This window comes from Podarcis melisellensis, assembly GCF_964234715.1.
Source record: "Podarcis melisellensis genome assembly, chromosome: 6".
In the NCBI taxonomy this organism is placed as follows: Eukaryota; Metazoa; Chordata; class Lepidosauria; order Squamata; family Lacertidae; genus Podarcis; species Podarcis melisellensis.
The window spans coordinates 38584319-38603372 of NC_138538.1; the positions used below are offsets into that span (position 1 = coordinate 38584319).

General features: G+C 39.8%; 1 protein-coding gene across 10 annotated transcripts in view; it reads right to left on the reverse strand.

Annotated features, from left to right (window-relative positions):
- Positions 1–19054, reverse strand: part of LOC309372617 (membrane cofactor protein-like) — a 41937-nt gene that overhangs the window by 12310 nt on the left and 10573 nt on the right. For 8 of the 10 annotated variants that reach the window (XM_081916360.1, XM_081916366.1, XM_081916364.1 and 5 more), the window contains 4 exons: positions 16882–17073; positions 14907–15092; positions 12174–12396; positions 8333–8520 (listed from right to left, as the gene is read on the reverse strand). In XM_081916360.1, coding sequence (XP_081772486.1) covers positions 8333–8520; positions 12174–12396; positions 14907–15092; positions 16882–17073 — 789 coding nt within the window. Of the gene's footprint in view, positions 1–8332; positions 8525–12173; positions 12397–14906; positions 15093–16881; positions 17074–19054 lie in introns of all 10 variants that reach the window. The other 2 variants (XM_081916362.1, XM_081916367.1) reach the window with 2 other exon arrangements.

Genomic DNA, 19054 nt, shown 5'->3' on the forward strand with positions numbered 1-19054 from the left:
CAGTGAACGTTCTAATCACTGTCAATGAACATTCCAAAACACGTCAGTCCTGCTAGCAGCCTGTTTCCAGGATCGGAGCGGTGGTATTTTAACTCTCTTCACTCTCTCTTGCAGGCATACTCAGTCCAAAACTTTCCCCCCTCTTCTCCTGCTTCCAAGGGGGGTTAAATATTTTTTACCGATGGAAATTTAGTCCTTTACAATAGTCTTTCCAAGACTTCAGCTTGCAGCCTCATTGCTTCAGTCTATTTAAGAAAGGGGAAGGCGGACTTCCTGTATTTAACCTTCCCATTTCGATGCCAAATTAAGACGTTTAAAAATCCAATTCTCCTGGGACTTCTGGGTCAGCGCCATCGATTAATGGCGGATTCCCTCTGAGTCTCGGAGGGACCAGCTCCGCGGGATCGGGTCTTACCGCTGCGGCAAAGCGGGGGCCCTTTAAAAATCACAGGCGGGGGAAGCCTGTGAACGTGGGGACTCGGCGGGCACCATTTGCGCCCCCCCAATTCGCAAAGGGACCCCTTTTAAGGGCTCCGGAGCGGGACGGGGTGAGCGGCGCGGTGCTGAGAGTCGACTGCCTCTTTCGCGGAGTGAAGCCTCACAGCCGTTATCGGAGAGCGCTGACTTTTTCCTGGGACAATTGGACTTTGAAAGCAACTACCCGTGAGTAGAATTAAATTGGATTTAAAAGGACTAAGAACAAGTTAATTTGACACCGAAGCGGGAAGGTATAAACAGGAAGTCTGCCTTCCCTTCTTGTAAACAGATCAAAGCAAAGAGACTGTAAAGCGGAAACTTGAAAAGACGTTTGGAAAAAGACTTAAATCCTAACATCAGGAAAGCGGTCTCCCCTCCAGATTGCAGGAGAGGAGGGGGAAGATTTGAGTTGTATTTACCTGCAAAAAAGGGGGGGAAAGGAAGCTAAAATCCACTGCCTAAAACCTGGGAACAGACTGCCCCTAGACAAAGAAGGCCGCTCAGTGGAAAGCCTACCGGTAAGCAGAGGACTTTTGACTTAGCTCTGCAAAAGAGATACAGTGTTTCTGGACTTCTCCTGGTTTTAACGTAACTGTCTAAGTGCACTGAAACTGTTGTTTTTAAGTGAATTGGGGGACTCATAAGGACTATCTTTGTTTCTAAAAAGTTGCAAGCTTCGGCTGTTACTGTGTCCCCCTAGAGGAGGATTGACGTTGCTACAATAACAACTGGGTTATAGGAAAATTCCTTTTCAAAACAACTTTCAACCGTGGGATTGACCTTGGATTCTCATGAGAGTGTTATGGCAGATGGGAGAGGAAAGTTAGAGCTGGCGCAGGAAAAAACTACTAGGTCTGGCGGCAGACACTATCGGGCTGACACTGTGCAGCAGCGAAGGGCTTCAACATCTAGAGCATCTGGAACATCAGGGGCTGCTCCTCCACAGGTCAAACCAAAAGTTATGTCATCCGAAGACGTTTTGGCACATGCACTTGGAAAAATTAATGAATCCTAGGAAAATTTAGCTAAGCAGGTAGCTGAGACAAATAAACAAGTAGCTGAAGCATCAGTTAAAATTGATTTGAATACTACAAGCATTAATAACTTGGGACAGAAGGTGAATACCAATACACAGTCTATTGAAAAATTATTACAGGAATCTGCTTCGACCCGAAAGATAGCTGAAGAAGCAAAAGATATTGCAACTGCTACTCAAGAGAAGATACCACCAGTATACAAGCAATTGGAGGACCACGGTTTGATATTGTCTATGATTGAACTGAAAGAGAAACAAAGAAATTTAAGAATCAGGGCTGTACCAGAACGTGAGAAAGATAATCTGGTTGACCTTCTTACACAGGGATTTACAGATTTTTGGCAACAGGACTTGGGGAAGGAAGAATTTAAGATAGTGAATGCATTTAGACTTGGAAGAGGACAAAGGAGGAACAAGGTGAGGGACTGCTTGATTACTCTTCGAACAAAAGAGGAGAGAGACAAAATTTTGAACCTGCACTATCAAAGGAATTTGGAAATTGACGACTCAAGTATGGAGATATTTAAGGACATTCCAAAACATCTTTTGGACTTAAGGTTTAACTATGGAGACCTAGTTGCCCTGTTAAGAAGAAATAGAATTCTCTTTAGGTGGGAATTTCCCCAAGGCCTATCCTTTAAATATAAAGGAAGAAAGATAAAAATAAGATCAGTTAACGACAAAGACAGGTTTCTGAAAGACCACGAAGAAGATCTACAGAAAGAAGCGGAATCCGGAAGAGCCAAGAGCACTGGAAAAAGGAATACTAGACATAGCAAACCTATCTTTTGGACTGCACGGACCAGAGAAAGAGACACCATTGACAGAACAAGAACAGACACTTGGTGCAGTCGGAGGCAAAGCGAAGTAACCCCATCATGGCTCTGCAACTTTTAAGTTGGAATTGCAACGGTCTTAACTCTCCTCGGAAGAGAAAAAGTGTTTTTCACTTACTAAAAAAGGAATAATTGGACTTGATTTGTCTACAAGAAACACATGTAACAAGATTACACAGGAAATTACTTATTAATAAGAGATTGGGACAGGAGTTTATCTCATCTGACAAAGTTAAAAAAAGAGGAGTTGTGATATATGCAAAGGAGAGATTATTACCAAAATTAATTTTCAAAGATGAACAAGGAAGATTCTTGACAGTTGAAATTCAAGTTCAAGGAGAGAAATTTCTGATTGTAGGGATTTATGCACCGAATGAGGAGAAATCTGAATTTTTTTAAAAGTTGCTTGAGACCTTATTGGACTATTTGGATTACAATCTGATTCTGATGGGGGACATGAATGGAGTAGTATCTACAAACATGGACAAGGCACAAAGACAGGTAGACTACCAAAAACCTTTTTTGAGATGACAGACAATATGGACTTAGTGGACATTTGGAGAATAAAGAACCCCTTGGGAAGAGAGGGAACCTTGTTTTCTGAAGCCAAGATGACATGGACTAGAATTGACCAAATATGGGTAACTAGAGGAATGGCACCAAAGATAATGAAAGTGGAAATCTGCCCAAAAACTTGCTCCGACCATAACGCTGTAAGGATGGAGATGAAGCAAATATCAACTGGCTCCTTCAGATGGAGGATGAATGACACCTTATTTAGAGATGAAGAAGTGTATAAAAAGGCCCAAAAAACTTTGAGAGATTATTTTGAAATAAATATGAACACTAATGTAGAAAAAAGAGTAATCTGGGACACAAGCAAAGCTGTTATGAGAGGGTTTTTGATACAACAGAATGCAATAAAGAAGAGAAGTCAAAATGAGAAGAAAGATAAAATTTTGGAGAAAATAAAAGAAAGTGAGAAGAAATTGAGAGCAAAACCAAAGTCGCAGGAGATCTTGAGAGAAATAAAATTATATCAAGTACAATATATGGAAATGATGAATCAGGAAATAGAATGGAAAATTAAACAAATGAGACAAAAAACATTTGAATCAGCTAATAAATGTGGGAAATTGCTGGCTTGGCAAATGAAAAAAAGACAAAAATTAAATACTATTACAAATTTAGAAGTGGAACGAAAGAACATATATAACCCAATTGAGATTAGAAATTGTTTCCAGAGGTATTTTAAACAATTATATTCACAAGGGCCACAGAAAGAAATGGACATAGACCGATTTTTGAAGACAAATGGATTACAAAAAATTTCCCAAGAAAGTAAATTAATGTTGAACTATAAAATGTGTGAACAGGAAGTAGAAGGTGCCATTCAAAATATGCAATTGGGGAAATCTCCAGGACCGGATGGGCTGACTTCTAGATATTATAGATCTTTGAAAAAGTGGTTATTACAACCTTTGAAGGAAGTCTGCAATGAAATTCTGGAAGGGAAAAGGGCACCAAAGTCGTGGAAAGAGGCGTATATTACACTTATACGGAAAACAGAGACTGAAAAGACTCAGCTTAAGAACTACTGCCCTATATTGTTACTTAACGTGGATTACAAAATTTTTGCTGACATTTTGGCCAAGAGATTGAAAAAAGTATTGATGGAAGAGATTCATAAAGTTCAAGCGGGCTTTCTCCCGGGAAGACATCTGTCTGATAATTTGAAGAACATAAATGATATCCTGGAAAAATTAGAAGTGAATATAAACACCAAAGCAGTTCTGATATTTGTGGATGCGGAGAAAGCTTTTGACAACATCTCTTGGAGTTTTATGAAAAAGAACCTACAGGGGATGGGGGTAGGCCAAGGTTTTGAAAATGGTATAGGTGCAATATACTCTGAACAAAAGGCTAAATTAATTGTAAATAATGTGGTGACGGAAGAATTTAAGATAGAAAAAGGGACACGACAGGGGTGCCCAATTTCCCCATTGCTTTTTATATCGGTCCTGGAGGTTCTGCTGAATATGATTAGAAGGGACCGGTTGGTTAAAGGTATACAGGTCGGAGCCAAACAGTACAAACTGAGAGCATTTGCAAATGACTTAGTATTGACGTTACAGGAGCCAGAATCTAGTACTAAAAGGGTTTTAGAACTAATTCAAGAATTTGGTCAAGTGGCAGGATTTAAACTGAACAAGTTAAAAACTAAGGTTTTAGAGAAAAATTTAACACTGATTGAAAGAGAGAGGTTTCAGAATGAGACAGGTCTGACTGTGGTTAAGAAAGTGAAATACCTGGGGATTAACATGACAGCTAAAAATGGGAACTTATTTAAAGATAATTATGAAAAATGTTGGACGGAAGTGAAAAACGACTTAGAAATTTGGTCAAATTTGAAGCTTTCCTTGTTGGGTCGAATTGCAGCTATAAAGATGAATGTATTGCCTAGAATGTTGTTTTTGTTTCAAACACTGCAAATTGTGGACAAGATGGACTGTTTCAAGAAGTGGCAGAAAGATATTACTAGATTTGTCTGGCAGGGCAAGAAACCCAGAATAAAATTTAAGATATTAACTGATGCAAAGGAAAGGGGTGGATTTGCCCTGCCAGACTTTAAACTTTACTATGAATCAGCAGCATTCTGCTGGCTGAAAGACTGGCTGCTTCTTGAGAACACAGACATTTTGGATTTAGAAGGTTTTAACAATGTTTTTGGGTGGCATGCATATTTGTGGTATGACAAGGTTAAAGCACATAAAGCATTTAAAAACCATATTGTCAGGAAAGCATTGTTCAATGTTTGGATAAGATATAAGGATTTATTGGAAAATAAAACCCCAAGGTGGCTGTCACCAATGGAAGCAAAAGCCCAGAAAAAGCTCAATATGGAGGCCAAATGGCTGAAATATTGGGAAATTTTGGAACAAGAGGGAGATAGACTGAAACTGCAGAGTTTTGAGAAACTAAAAAACAAAGTGCGAGATTGGCTTCATTACTATCAGATAATGGAGGCATATAATTTGGACAAGAAAATTGGCTTCCAGGTGGAAAAATCAAAATTAGAAACAGAACTGTTAGAACCCAAAACTAAGATTTTGTCAAAGATGTATAACTTGCTGTTGAAATGGAACACTCAGGATGAAACGGTGAAATCTGCTATGATTAAATGGGCACAAGATGTTGGACATAACATTATGTTTGCTGACTGGGAACAGTTGTGGACCACAGGTATGAAATTTACGGCATGTAATGCCTTAAGAGAGAATATTATGAAAATGATATACAGGTGGTACATGACCCCAGTCAAGCTTGCAAAAATCTATCATTTGCCCGATAATAAATGTTGGAAATGTAAAGAAACTGAAGGTACATTCTTTCACCTTTGGTGGACGTGCCCAAGGATTAAGGCTTTCTGGGAAATGATCTATAATGAAATGAAAAAGGTATTTAAATACACCTTTCTGAAGAAACCAGAGGCCTTCCTTCTGGGCATTGTCGGCCAATTGGTGTCAAAGAAGGACAGAACTTTTTTTATGTACGCCACAACAGCAGCAAGAATACTTATTGCAAAGTATTGGAAGACACAATATCTACCCACTTTGGAAGAATGGCAGACGAAGGTGATGGACTATATGGGATTGGCAGAAATGACTGGCAGAATCCGAGACCAGGGAAAAGAGTCGGTGGAAGAAGATTGGAAGAAATTTAAAGACTATCTACAGAAATATTGTAAAATTAATGAATGTTAGAATGATGTTGGATAGAAATTAAGGGGTTTCCAGCTGTAATGCTTTAAGAGAATATGAAAAAAGGGTTATAAACAGGTAAAAATCTAATGGTAAGGATTTGCTGAACCAACAATTTGAAGTGGAATACAAAAAAGGGAGGTATGAGGAGGTCCGGGAAATAAGCTAAAGGAAAATTAGCAATGGAAAATCTGTGTGTTTTTAACTATTTTTATTTTGTATTTTTGTTTTGTTTTTTTCATTTTTATTGTAATACTTTAAAAAATCTTAATAAATATCCTATATATAAAAAAATCCAATTCTCCTACTTCGCTCTACTCACGGGTAGTTGCTTTAAAGTCAAATTGTCCACAGGAAAAAGTCAGCGCTCTCCGGCAACAGCTATGCGGCTTCACTCCATGGAAGAAGCAGTCGATTCGAAGCACCGCACCGCTCACCCCACGTCGCTCCGGATCCCCGAAACCGGGTTTCCCTGCGAGTAGGGGAGGCGCAAAAGGTGCCCACCGAATCCCACGTTCACAGGCTTCACCTGCCTGTGATTTTTAATGGGTCTCCGCCTTCGCCGTAGCGGCCAGACCCGGATTCCCACAAAGCAAATTCCTCCCGATCAGAGGAATTCCGCCATTGCCAGAGGCGCCAACCCGGAAGTCCTACTAATCAAGAAATCATACAGGTTTAAAAGAATAATCATTGACTTTATTTCACTCATTAATTCCAAATCTTTTTTTCTCTCTCCCCCCCCCCCTTTAGCTAGGGTTAGAATTTGCTTTTACAATACTAAAGCTGCAAGTCTCATTTTTAAAATAAGTACTTAATAATTCTCACATATCATGAAAACACAGCTATACTCATCCTCGAGCTGTTTAGATGAAAGGTAGGAAATAAATGTAATAAAACAATGGTTTTAAATTCATGATGCACCAAAATACCTTAGTCTGTTTTAAGAAGCTATGTGAAATTGGTTCTAGAAATGTGAAGGGGATAGCAACAGATACATATAAAATACTTGATTTTTCAGTTTAAACTTGGTAGATAAATCACTCTAGGAATCAGATCTCAATGTGAGTATCACAGAGGGTGAATGGGCACACACCTCCTTTTAAAACTATTTCCACTAAAATTAAAAAATCAACACTGAAACTTATTCATAGATGGCACTGGACTCCAGTATGCCTACATTACATTGACAACTCCATTCCACCTGTATATTGGAGAGGTTACCAAATATTGGAGACCTTAATTCAACTTTGGTGTGAGTGCTCAAAGGTACAAGTTTTTGGTGATCTGTGTTCATGACCATATCTGAACTGCTACACTAGAAGGTTGAAATGAAAGTGGTCTTAGACTTGGAAGGGGCCACAAGGGTCATCTAGTCCAACCCTCTGCAATGCAGGACTCTTTTTGTCCAATGTGGGGCTCAAACCCGCAATCCTGAGAGTAAGAGTCTTACAGTATGTTCTACCAAATGAGCTATCTCACAGGCATAGCTTTGCTTTCTCTTTTTCAAAGGCGAAACAAATATCTGTTATCTAAGTCACTTGTTTGTAATCTTCTGACTACTGTGCATGTGTAGAAGGACACAGAAGGCTGTTCATTTTGTAAATGGTGTGACAGAGTGTGGCATCTGGCACTAAAGGACAAGATCATACAAAAGTGTTAGCTAGCTAGAAGGGAAACTACAAATGACATGCTTGAGACAGTTTGGTTTCAGTTTATTTCTTTTATTAGCTCCCAAACAGAAGTGCTCAAACCTACGGTAACTCACAGCTCCTTCTGGAGAGGTTCATTGGCCATATTCTTCAATACATGTTTATATGATGAAAATATACTTGTATGTAACTGGCCATAAGGATTAAAACCAATGACTCGTTTTGTTTGTGTTTGTTTGCTTTTCAATAAAAACAATATTACAAAAAAGTAAAAAAGCTAGTAGGGCAGGGACGTGATGGGGTAGGTTCACCTATGAGGGAATGGTGAAAGAAATGGATTTTCCAGCCTCTCAGAATAAACAACCTTCTTCCTAGATCATTATATCAAGTAGTAGAGGAGACTCTGAAGTGACTACATAGAGGGCCAGCTAATCCTTTAAATTTTGATGCACTACTGTGAGATAAAATGTCTAGATTCTGTACCACTATGAAAGAATATATTTAAAAGAAAGCAGTCTCATATCAATGGAAAAGTATTTGGCATGTTACATTTTCACAAGGATTAATACTTACTCAGATAACAACGTGGAATATTAGGCAACCATTTTTTTCCACCAATGTATTTAATCTTAGATGATCCTTCCAAAAAATAGCCAGCATAGCACTCAATAATAACTTCATCTCCAGGGTAATAGTATTCTTTTTTCCCTTTTTTTATTATTCCTTTAGGGATATGGAGTTTAGCAGTGTCTGGGGATAATCTAACTGAAAGCAAATAATGATCATAAACAATAAAGTAACACAAAAGTCCACATAGAAATAAGATTATAAAATTGTAGGAGAGCTGACCCCCTACTCCTTTTTGTTGCTTAGATAAAAAGCTGCCAAGCAGGCTCCACTCGAATTGACCCTCTCCTCCACAATTTCTCCCTTCTCTAAGAGCAGGTCTGTCTGTTTCCCCAAAACTAGTATCTGTGAAAAGGGGCAGGAAGGGGCATAATTGTTTCCAGGATGGCAACAGAGGTAATTCCATGCAGAGTTCTTAGGGGAGCTACTCCAGAAAAAAATGAACACAATAGACACCTTGTATAAATCTTACAAATTTTCTTTCACGACTGCATGAGGCAAAAGTTACAAGGGTGGCTTTTTTTACTCCTTTGTTATGCATCAATATGCTATCTAGTGCTATTTTTCTAGAAAAAGAGGTGCCAGAACACACCACAAGCACCTTCTTCATTCTCTTTGAAAGGCAATGGTGCCCACCTGAGAGGTGCTGGAACTGAGTTCTGGTGAGTTCCGGCTGGGGAAAAAAGCCCTGATGCTATCTGAGCCAGGGTGTTGAGATTTTTGATTCATCACCAGATTAGCTTTGTTGCTGCTTCCTCCAGTAGTGTGGCTAGACTCTTAGGCCATGATTGCAAAGCTGTGTGTGTGTGATGCATCAAAATATTGAGTACAGTGGTACCTCTACTTATGTTCACCTCGGGTTACGTATCCTTCAGGATACATATGCAACGAACCTGGAAGTATTTTTCCGGGTTTCGCCACACGTGCATGCGCAGAAGCGCTCTACCATGCTGCATGCATGTGCAGAAGCAGTCGCTCTGGTTGCAGAAACCTCGGGATCTGACCGGAGTTCTGGAACGGATCCCATCCGCAACCGGAGGTACCACTGTACTAGTTTGTGGATCCTTAGGAGAGGTAAATGGTGGGGGGGGGGAGAGAGAGACCCAGCATCACCCTCTCTTTACTTGTCCCAACAATTCACAAGCTAGCTATTGAGTAAGACATACAGCATTCAGCTTTGCAGCCATGGCCTAAACACCAACATTTTAGCTTAATCCCAATCCTGCATTACAAGGAATGAGAGAATTCAACAGTTGCAGTTCATAGTTGACGCTACACTGGGCATTTTGTTACTTGAAATAACTATTATTTTTACTTTGTCCCATTGTTTCTAGTCTTTGCTTTGCAAATAAAGTAAAACAATGTACATTTAAATCCATCAATTAGTGCAGTAATGCATTGCCTCTTCCATAAACATTTAGCACAATACTGTCAAATGAAGCAGCACTATGTTAATATTAGTACAGTAGCACTATCATTTATTATTTATTTATCAAATTTATAACCCTCCTTTTCTCCTGAAAGGAGCCCAGTAGTAGCTTCCCTGCAAAGAAACCCAGAAGTGAATGAGATGAGATGCACTCTATATTAGAGGAAAAGCCTGTGGATTAAAATATTTCATTCACTATTTCATTTTATTAAGGAGATAATGTTTTAATATTAGAACATTAGCAGGGGAAAGCAAACTATTAAATCATTCACTATAATGGGTTGTAGTCAATACAGCACTAAGATGAATGTTCCATCAGTGCAAGGATTTATCCTTGTGCAATTGACAGTTCTCCTGTTCCTCCAAAATCTCTTCAGTGGGTTTCACTATCCCTTTGGAGATATAGGAATGGTGCAAGCCATACATGGGAGGAGGAGATGGGTGAAATCTCCTTCCAGTAGTATAAAAACTAGTTGACTACCACCCATTATATTTTCACTGCCCAAAGAATGCTAAATTGGGTGGTATATAAATATTATGAAAAAATGCATGCATGCATAAACATGTATATATACATAGAATGTAACTGTATACCTAGTAGTGGTTTTTCTCCCTTTTTGATAACACTAGAACTTATAACACTTAGAAGCTGTTCCAGTGAAGCTGAATGCTGGAGTATTCAGAACCTTATTCATGTAACATATAAACTATGGAACTCGTCCGCCGTCCGCCCCCCGAGGCAGTGATGACCACCAACTTGGATGGGTTTAAAAGAGATTTAGACAAATTAATGTAAGGTAAAATTATCAGCAGCTATTAGCCATGATGGATATGATCTGTCTCCACGGTCAGAGACTGTATACTTCTGAATACTTGTTGTTGGAAAGCACACAAGAGGAGGGTGCTCTTGTGCTTGGGTGTCCTGGCTTGCATGCTTCCCATAGGCATCTGGTTGGTCACTGTAAGAATATGTTGGGGGGGGGTCTTTCACCTGCTCTAGCAGGATGTTCTTATATTTAAGTTTTTTAAAATTCAGCAGAACTGATTGTTTTGTAAAACCAGTGAAAATAAACCCTTTCTTCCTTTAGTATGCTATACACACACAAAGCAGAAGCCTGCCAATTTGTTCTCTGACAGCTGGATGTGGGACATCTTTTTCTCAAGCAATATAAACAGGAAAAGGATTTTATTCTTCATCAAATAAAATATACTCCTTCTAGTTGTTCTGAAACTAATTATTAAGGGGAAGGGATTTAAACCCAGGAAAAAAGAAAGAATGGTGGGATGTAAGAAATGAATAGCTTCAGGAGGTGTTCAGATAAGGTTTGGGTCCAGGTTGCCTATCTCTGATTTAGACAATTGGGAAATAGTATCTGTCTTGAGCATGGTATTAGAAGCAGAGTACCATCTAACCTACAGTTGCTGTGAAAAGGCAAACTCTGTGATGAGGATTAGAAAAAAGGATGAAAAATGAAACTGCCAATTGCATGCCTTTATATAAATCTATGGTGCAACAACACTTTGAATATTGTGTACAGCTCTGCTTACTGCAATGCAAAAAGCAGTATTGTAGAACTGGAAATGATGCAGAAAAGGAAAAGGAAATTTCTGAATGGACTGGAGCAACTCTTTGTGGAAAGGGTATAATATTTAGGGTATTTTAATTAGGGAAAAAAGATAAGGGGGGTCATTATAGAGGTATCTAAAGTGATGCATGTTGTGAAGAAAAATGGATAGGGGAATATTTTTCTCCCCTTCTCATAGTATACTAGAGTCCAAGGTCATCAAATCAATCTGAATAGGAGATTCAGGACTGACAAAACAAAGCTCTTCATGCAACACAGTTAAACTATGTAATTCATTACTACAAAATGTAGCTATGGAAGCCAACTTGGACAGTTTTGAAAAGGGATTGGATAATCTGATGGAGAATAAGGCTATCAAGGTCTATATGATATAGTCATAATTGTTATATACTGTATCAGCGGCAACATGCCTCTCAGTACCAATTGCTGGGGGTCATGAATAGGAGAGTGCAATTGCAGCATGTGCTGGGTGAGGGCTTCCTATAGGCCACTGTGTGAACAGAATGCTGGGCTAGATGGGCCTTTGCCGGGCTTATCTAAATTTATTCCCCGGGGGCAGACCCAAGCAAAGCCCATTGGTTGGTTGCCCCCATCCCTGGGAATCCCCGGGTTCGGGCCTGCCAGCCAAAGGCCAATCTGCAGGCAGGCCCGCAGTCCTCTCCAGCTGACTGCTGAATCTCTGACCAGGCTGCAATGCCGTCTGACCGTCTAAGGTAAGTAGACTTGTCTACCTAGTAGGGTTTTTAAGTTTTTGTCTTCTTTATCAACAGACGTCAATACCACAGAGCTGGATTTGTACATACAGAAACAAAGTTGTACAGGGGGGTCCCACTGATTGTAGCCTTTGCACTGTGCTTTCATCTCCATGGTTTCATCAGGAAAAGAATACTTTTTATCACACTGTACAGAAATGATACTTCCAAGGTGATAATAAGGTTGTGCTGGATACACACTTCCTTTTAGAATTACTGGAGCACCACAAATATCTTGAGAAACTATAACAAGAAAAATAAAACCACAAAATATATAAAATAATGTCTACATAATTTTAGCCTTGCTTTTATAAATTTGTGGTAAGATTCAAAGTATTACCATAATATCACCTACCTGAATTTTGAGTAATCTATGAAAGTAAATCACAAAATGCAGTTTACTACTACTGTATTTTTCGCTCTATAGGACACACTTTTCCCCCTCCAAAAATGAAGGGGAAATGTGTGTGTGTCCTATGGAGTGAATGCAGGCTTTCGCTGAAGTCTGGAGAGTGAGAGGGGTCGGTGCGCACTGACCCCTCTCGCTCTCCAGGCTTCAGGCAGCTATCCGCAAGCCTTCGGAGCATGGCAGGAGTTCCTGCCAGGCTCCGAAGGCTTGCGGATAGCAGCCTGCAGCCCAGGGAGCGCAGCGCCAACTCCCGCTGCGCTACCCGGGCTTCAGGCAGCTATCTGCAAGCCTTCGGAGCCCAGTGGGAGTTCCCGCTGGGCTCCAAAGGCTTGCAGATAGCAGCCTGAAGCCCGGGGAGCGTAGCACCATCTCCCGCTGCACTCCCTGGGCTTCAGGCAGCTATCCGCAAGCCTTCGGAACGCGCCCCCAGCCCCTCAAGCTCCAGGAGCGGCAGCAAGGTTGCACGCAATCTTGCCGCCGCTCCCAGACCTGTTCTGGGGGCTGGGGTCGGGGGAAGCTTGGGCTTCCCCGCCCCAGCCCCACGGCCGAAAACGAAGCCAAGAAAGCAAGCGGGGTCCATCCCACTCGCTATCTTGGCTTCTGCCAAAGCCGCGCGCAGCCTCTCCCAGCTGGAGAGGTTGCGTGTGGCTAAAGAGGAAGCCAAGACAGCCAGCGGGATGGATCCCGCTGGCTGTCTTGGCTTCTTTGCTCTTTGGGCCTGGGGGGGAAAATAATTTCCCCCCTTTATTTCCCCCCTTAAAAACTAGGTCGCCCTATGGTCCGGTGCGCCCTATGGAGTGAAAAATATGGTAATTGCTTCATGGCCAAGTCATGCAAATCCCATTCTTGTGACATCTGTTCTCTGAGCATTTTCTGAGCAGTCACACATTGGGCAAGCTTGTAAAATAGCCACTTGACTGCTTGTGGTAAGCACAGCTCACAGGCAACCAGGCAGCTTCTTTCTTTTTGGGCATAAATGACTAACAAAAATCAAAGGAGAGGGTGCCCAAATATATGTAAGAAAAGACAAAGTAACAGATGGGGAACTACCTTCATAGATGACAGCCATAGATCCCCTTTAGTACCTCAGTTTTTTTCTATCTTACTTTCATAGAAACACTGTGCAAAATGTTAACATTTGTTTAATAATATTGTTATAGGTTGGTAGGTGCTATAATTTAAATAAGGCTTGCATGTTAAAACTGTGTATCAGACCTCCAAGTGTTAGAATGTAATCAAGAATGTAATCTTAGAACAAGTCTAAGATGTATGTTAGAACCCTCTCAAATTAGCATTTATGAAAAGCTAATTATGTCAGGCAAACTTCCTAGATTGTATATTAGACATTTCTAAAGCCTTGGAGATCAACACATGTCAAGAGCTAATTAAGTCATTTAATTTCTTTTTGAGGTGTTAGCCTGGGGCACCCTTATATCGTAGACTCAGGTTGTATATTTGTGTAAATAAACCAAATATCATAAAGACACCCTAGGCTCCACTGTGCTTCATTTTCCAAAAGGAAACACAGACCCTAAATAAGTGTCTGGTACTCCCTGGACTCTGGCACTGCTGTGGTGTTTAACAATGTTATAATATGTACATATATAAAGTCACAATAATATGACATCTCCTTTGTTTCTTCTGTAAGCTCTAAACCATTTGGATTCAACCAAATGGTTGAATATTACAAAGGACTGTAATAAAAATGGGATTCCAATATAAAAAAATGAATTCTGAAAAACTTCCTAAGATAATGGAATCTGAACATTCAAATTCAAAACTGCAATCCAAGAGGGAAGAATTTAGACTCCTGAGCAAGGAGTAAGTATACCAGTATGTTGCTGCTGGTCAAAATTTGGCTGAGGTCTTACAAAACAGAGGACCATCTATGACTGACTCTCCATTCTGATTTTTATGAAATATGAAATGAGATTTAATCCTGGAAATCTTGTCAGTTTATAATCTGTATTGTTTGCAGAATTTATTTGTTTTATAAATAGTGGCCACAGCTTTGAAAATCTATTTGTATTTTGTAATTTTGTATGCTTTGTACACATATATACACATGTTCTCATATGTTCAAGTTCTAATAATTATTATTTCTGATATCTTTCATTTGAGTTCGTATGACTTTGGCTTTTGTTACAAGTAACTAACATCATCTGTGGGACTAGTGAGGCTAAATAAGCTCTCTTTAAGCTATCTGTTTCAACATACAGTACTTCTTTGTATGCCTGCATTTGGGAATGTGCACGCCCTAGGCATAAATGTCATTTTAAATGGCTTCTTCTTGTTGAATGCAGAAACATAAATGCTAATATTTTTCTTTTTAAAGAGTTCTTACCCTTTTTGCAAGATGGCACTTTAGGGATCCAAGTATTGTTCGCCTCACATCGAATGAAATAATTTCCGATCATGAAGTATCCAATTTTACATTCAAATGTAATATTGCCGCCAAAGGTATAGGAATCTTTAAACTCACTTATCTTCTTTATTCCATCTTGAACTACTGGATCTGCACATGTAATCACTGAAAGCAGAAAGTAATATTAAAAATCAAAATCCCTTAAAAACAGAATCCGTACATTTCTACGTTATTACATGTTATTTTTTCTGCTGAACTTTACTAAAAAATAATATATTCCGCCATCAATCTGGATCTTTGAAAATGAGACTATAAATGCTTTCCTGGGAGACTGCATAGAACACATGATGAAAAAAGGCTCCCGCTATCTTAAGGCCTCTTCCAACAGGTGTTTTTCTGTTTGAGGAATATACATTATTTTAGTAATGGCTGCTGCAAATCAAAGGTCTCCAAAATTAGTCCCATCTGCTGAACTAATTTCAGAAGGATCCAAATATATTTCCTCCAATTAGTACTTACACATACAGTATTCCTAGCAATCAAACAGTTCATGGGAAAATTATCTTTCCAACAAGCACTGCCGTGTAGCTGTGGCTATACCGCAGCATGTGTGTGAATCAAGAGAGATGAAAGACATTATTACACAATCCACGCAACATTTTCAAACTTTCTTTAAGAAGGAAAATAAAGCCCTCTCTGAAGCACAGCAAAATCCTCTGTGCCATACCAGTAGAAGTACATATCGGTGGAAATTATTCACTTTGTTAATGGGCAAGAGTTATCTTTCCTGCTTTTAGACTAACAGGGACTAAACCATAACCCAATATTAAACAGATAATTAAAAATGAAACATTGTTATGTTTTTAATATGAAGTAGTGCTTTACTGTACTTCTCACTAGTCTATAACCCGACTAAAAGATTCTATCTCAGAAAGTGAGGAGAAAAAACAGACTTATGAAAAGTGGTATAACATCCTACCTCCATCCAGAGAAGAAAAATCCATGTTAATTTGACCAGTTTACTTTTCTCTAGTGGGAATGTAGCCAGCCACTAAATGTACAATGATAATTGGGTAGGCTTTAACAAATGGGGATGATGTCACCCATTCTGTATGAAAAAACACCTGACTTTGTTTTACTGCAAGGGGTATGTGGAATAGACACACTCCTGTACACTAAAATCCTGGGTAAAATCCTTGTTTTCTGTGATTCAGCAATCACTTTTCTAACAATTAATGAACCAGGAAGTTAATGCTTTAGCCTTTTCCTAAATATCAATAATTGCTATGATGTCATTCATTGGTTAAAACTGTATACCGTATTTTTCGCCCTATAGGATGCACTTTTTCCGCACCGACCCCTCTCGCTCTCCAGGCTTCAGGAAGCTACCCGCAAGTCGCGCAGCTCTCCCACGGCTTTTGGAGAGCTGCCTGCACCCCAAAGCCTGGGGGCGTGCTGAGCTCAGCGCCCCCAGGCTTCGGGCTTCACGCAGCTCTCCAAAAGCCGTGGAAGGGCTGCATGAAGTCACGCAGCTCTCCCACGGCTTGTGGAGAGCTGCCTGCACCCCAATGCCTGGGGGCGCGCTGAGCTCAGCGCCCCCCAAGCTTCGGGCTTCGCGCAGCTCTCCCAAGGCTTGTGGAGTGCTGTCTGTTCTGGGGGCTGGGGTCGGGGGAAGCTTGGGCTTCCCCCGCCCCTGGGGGGAAAATAATTTTTTTTCTTTGTTTCCCCCCCAAAAAAAACTAGGTGCGCCCTATGGGCCAGTGCGTACTATGGGCCGAAAAATACGGTAAGTCGTGCCAGAAGGCTTTTTACACACAAAAAGGTAGACAAAATGAAGTCTGGACATTTTTACTTTTATCTCAAATTCTTAAAAAATGTAAGGTGGGAAAGGTCAACAGGTTTTGTTTTTAATAATCATCATGAAGGAAAAACTGGTATATATTAAAAAAATAACCTTGGCATCTCGGGGGTTTACTGCTCCACAGTGGTCTATTAGTTTTATCAACATCACAGTATATAATAGGTTCTCCAATGAGTGAGAAAGTCTCATTGCAGCTGTATTTGATCACTGTTCCATAAGGATAAATAGATGCAGTTCCGTTGTGGGATCCACCAGGAATGTCTGGAAGGTCTTTACATACAGCTCCTAAAAGAAAACTGAATAATTCAGCAAAATGATAGAACTGTCAACAGTATACTGCTGAAAAGTCCAAAACATACCGTGTAACAACTACTATTTTAAATATATTTATTTAGAAGTGATATATTTTAAATGCCTATTGGATTTCTCAGTTTAATTTATTTTTTATTTTACCAAAAATGAACAAAATCATAAGAAGAGAGGCCCACATTTTGGCAGCAGGGAATTACCATTGGTTGTGATTCTCTGAGTCATTCTCTGGGGAGCTGCACATACAGGAACACATCTGCAGTTCTGTGCAGACAGGAAGACTTTTTGGAAGTACTGAAATACACTCAATATCCTGGCTTATTTTCCTGTTAGATTAATAGAAAGTAAATCAGAAGTTCCTGCTTCTTATGTTAACAGAGAACTCTGCCTTAATAAAGCCAGGATCTTCATACTGAAATTGATGCACAACCAGGGGAGGAGGAGAAGAGGGAGAGGGGAAGATGCTTGGGCCCAGCGCTCATTCCCAGCTTCATAGAATAATGGTCAGAACTGCCCCATTAATTTTCTGCAGCTGATGTTCCTTATTGCACAACCCGATGCATAGCCACTTGAAAAGTAAGCTCAAGATAAATGTGCACATTTAAGTGTATTTAAACGTAACCTTTGTTATTACACCAGATTTTAAGTTACACTGATATCTGCCTTTTATCATCATGGAACTCAAGGTAGCACGAATAGGGTAAGTACATATACCATACAAGCACTGAGCAGATTCCAGACCAGTTGAGTTTTCTATATTCAAATACCTGCACGTGCAAACATTCTGTTTTATACTTTTTCATGAATGAAGAATGCTATTACTGTTGAGGAATATCTATTTAGATCTCTATATGTAACCCTACTAACAACGTATACTAACCTTTACATGCAATATGAATCTTATTCCTTATGGAAACATAGGGAAGATACGACGATAACTCATGACACCAGAACCCTGATGGACTGGTGCCTGATGTAAGCCATGATGCATTCTGGAACATAGCCTCCTTTGTGTTCCCTACCCACCAGGCTCCAATCTAATTCTCGTCTCAACCGAATGCTACATGGCATGTTGTACATACTCTCAACAAAGTTTTAAGATAACAACGCTAAGTGTGTCCTTTTTCCTTACACTAGCAACAATAATGGAGCAGGGCCCTTTGTCTTATCAATCAATCGATCCTATACAGGGGGGTGCCTGTATAGGCCCATAAATGTGGACTAAAGAAGAAAGTAATTTGTGGGGTGCTGGAACGTAACCCTTGTGTAGGTGGGGAGTCGTCTGTACAGCCAGCAGCACTTACCTTCTTCAAATGCCTTCTGTATGCCTTTGGGTGTATCTGTATATATATTCTCACAAAGTTCTCCCTGCTTTTTACCTCTTATCTGATTTAACCTATTCTTAGAAGTTTTTAGCAAATTCTTTTGTGAAATTTTCTAGACTGGGATCTGCCATAGCCACTTTGAGAGTTTTTTGTTTTACAATCAAGCTGTGTAAATTTTATGAAATAAAAAAATCCTTACCATAGTCTCTATCAGTTAAACGCTTGTAATGAAAAAAGCCATTTACAATTGACAAGACACTGTTTATTTACTCCTGGCTGAATTAACATTACCTAAACCTAATCTGGGAGGTCCGTGTTGTTTAAAATAGCTTAAGAAAGTGCAAACCAGAAAATAATCAACAAGAAGCAGGGCGGGATTCAATTACCTCTGGGTGCTCAACGTTCCGTGTAATTTAGATATAAGTTGATTAGTCTAAACTTAGAAATCTCATTTAGACATCTACAATAGCATTTTAAATAACAAAACTGTAAACCCTATAACTAACATTTTTTATTTTCTTTATTTGTATTGTATGTGTCAGGGAACTGCCATCCAAAGAACCGGAGGTGCAAAGGCTCATTGAGGTTGAGAGAGAAGTAGCAGCGGAAGAGGGAACCAGTAGAGGGCGAGC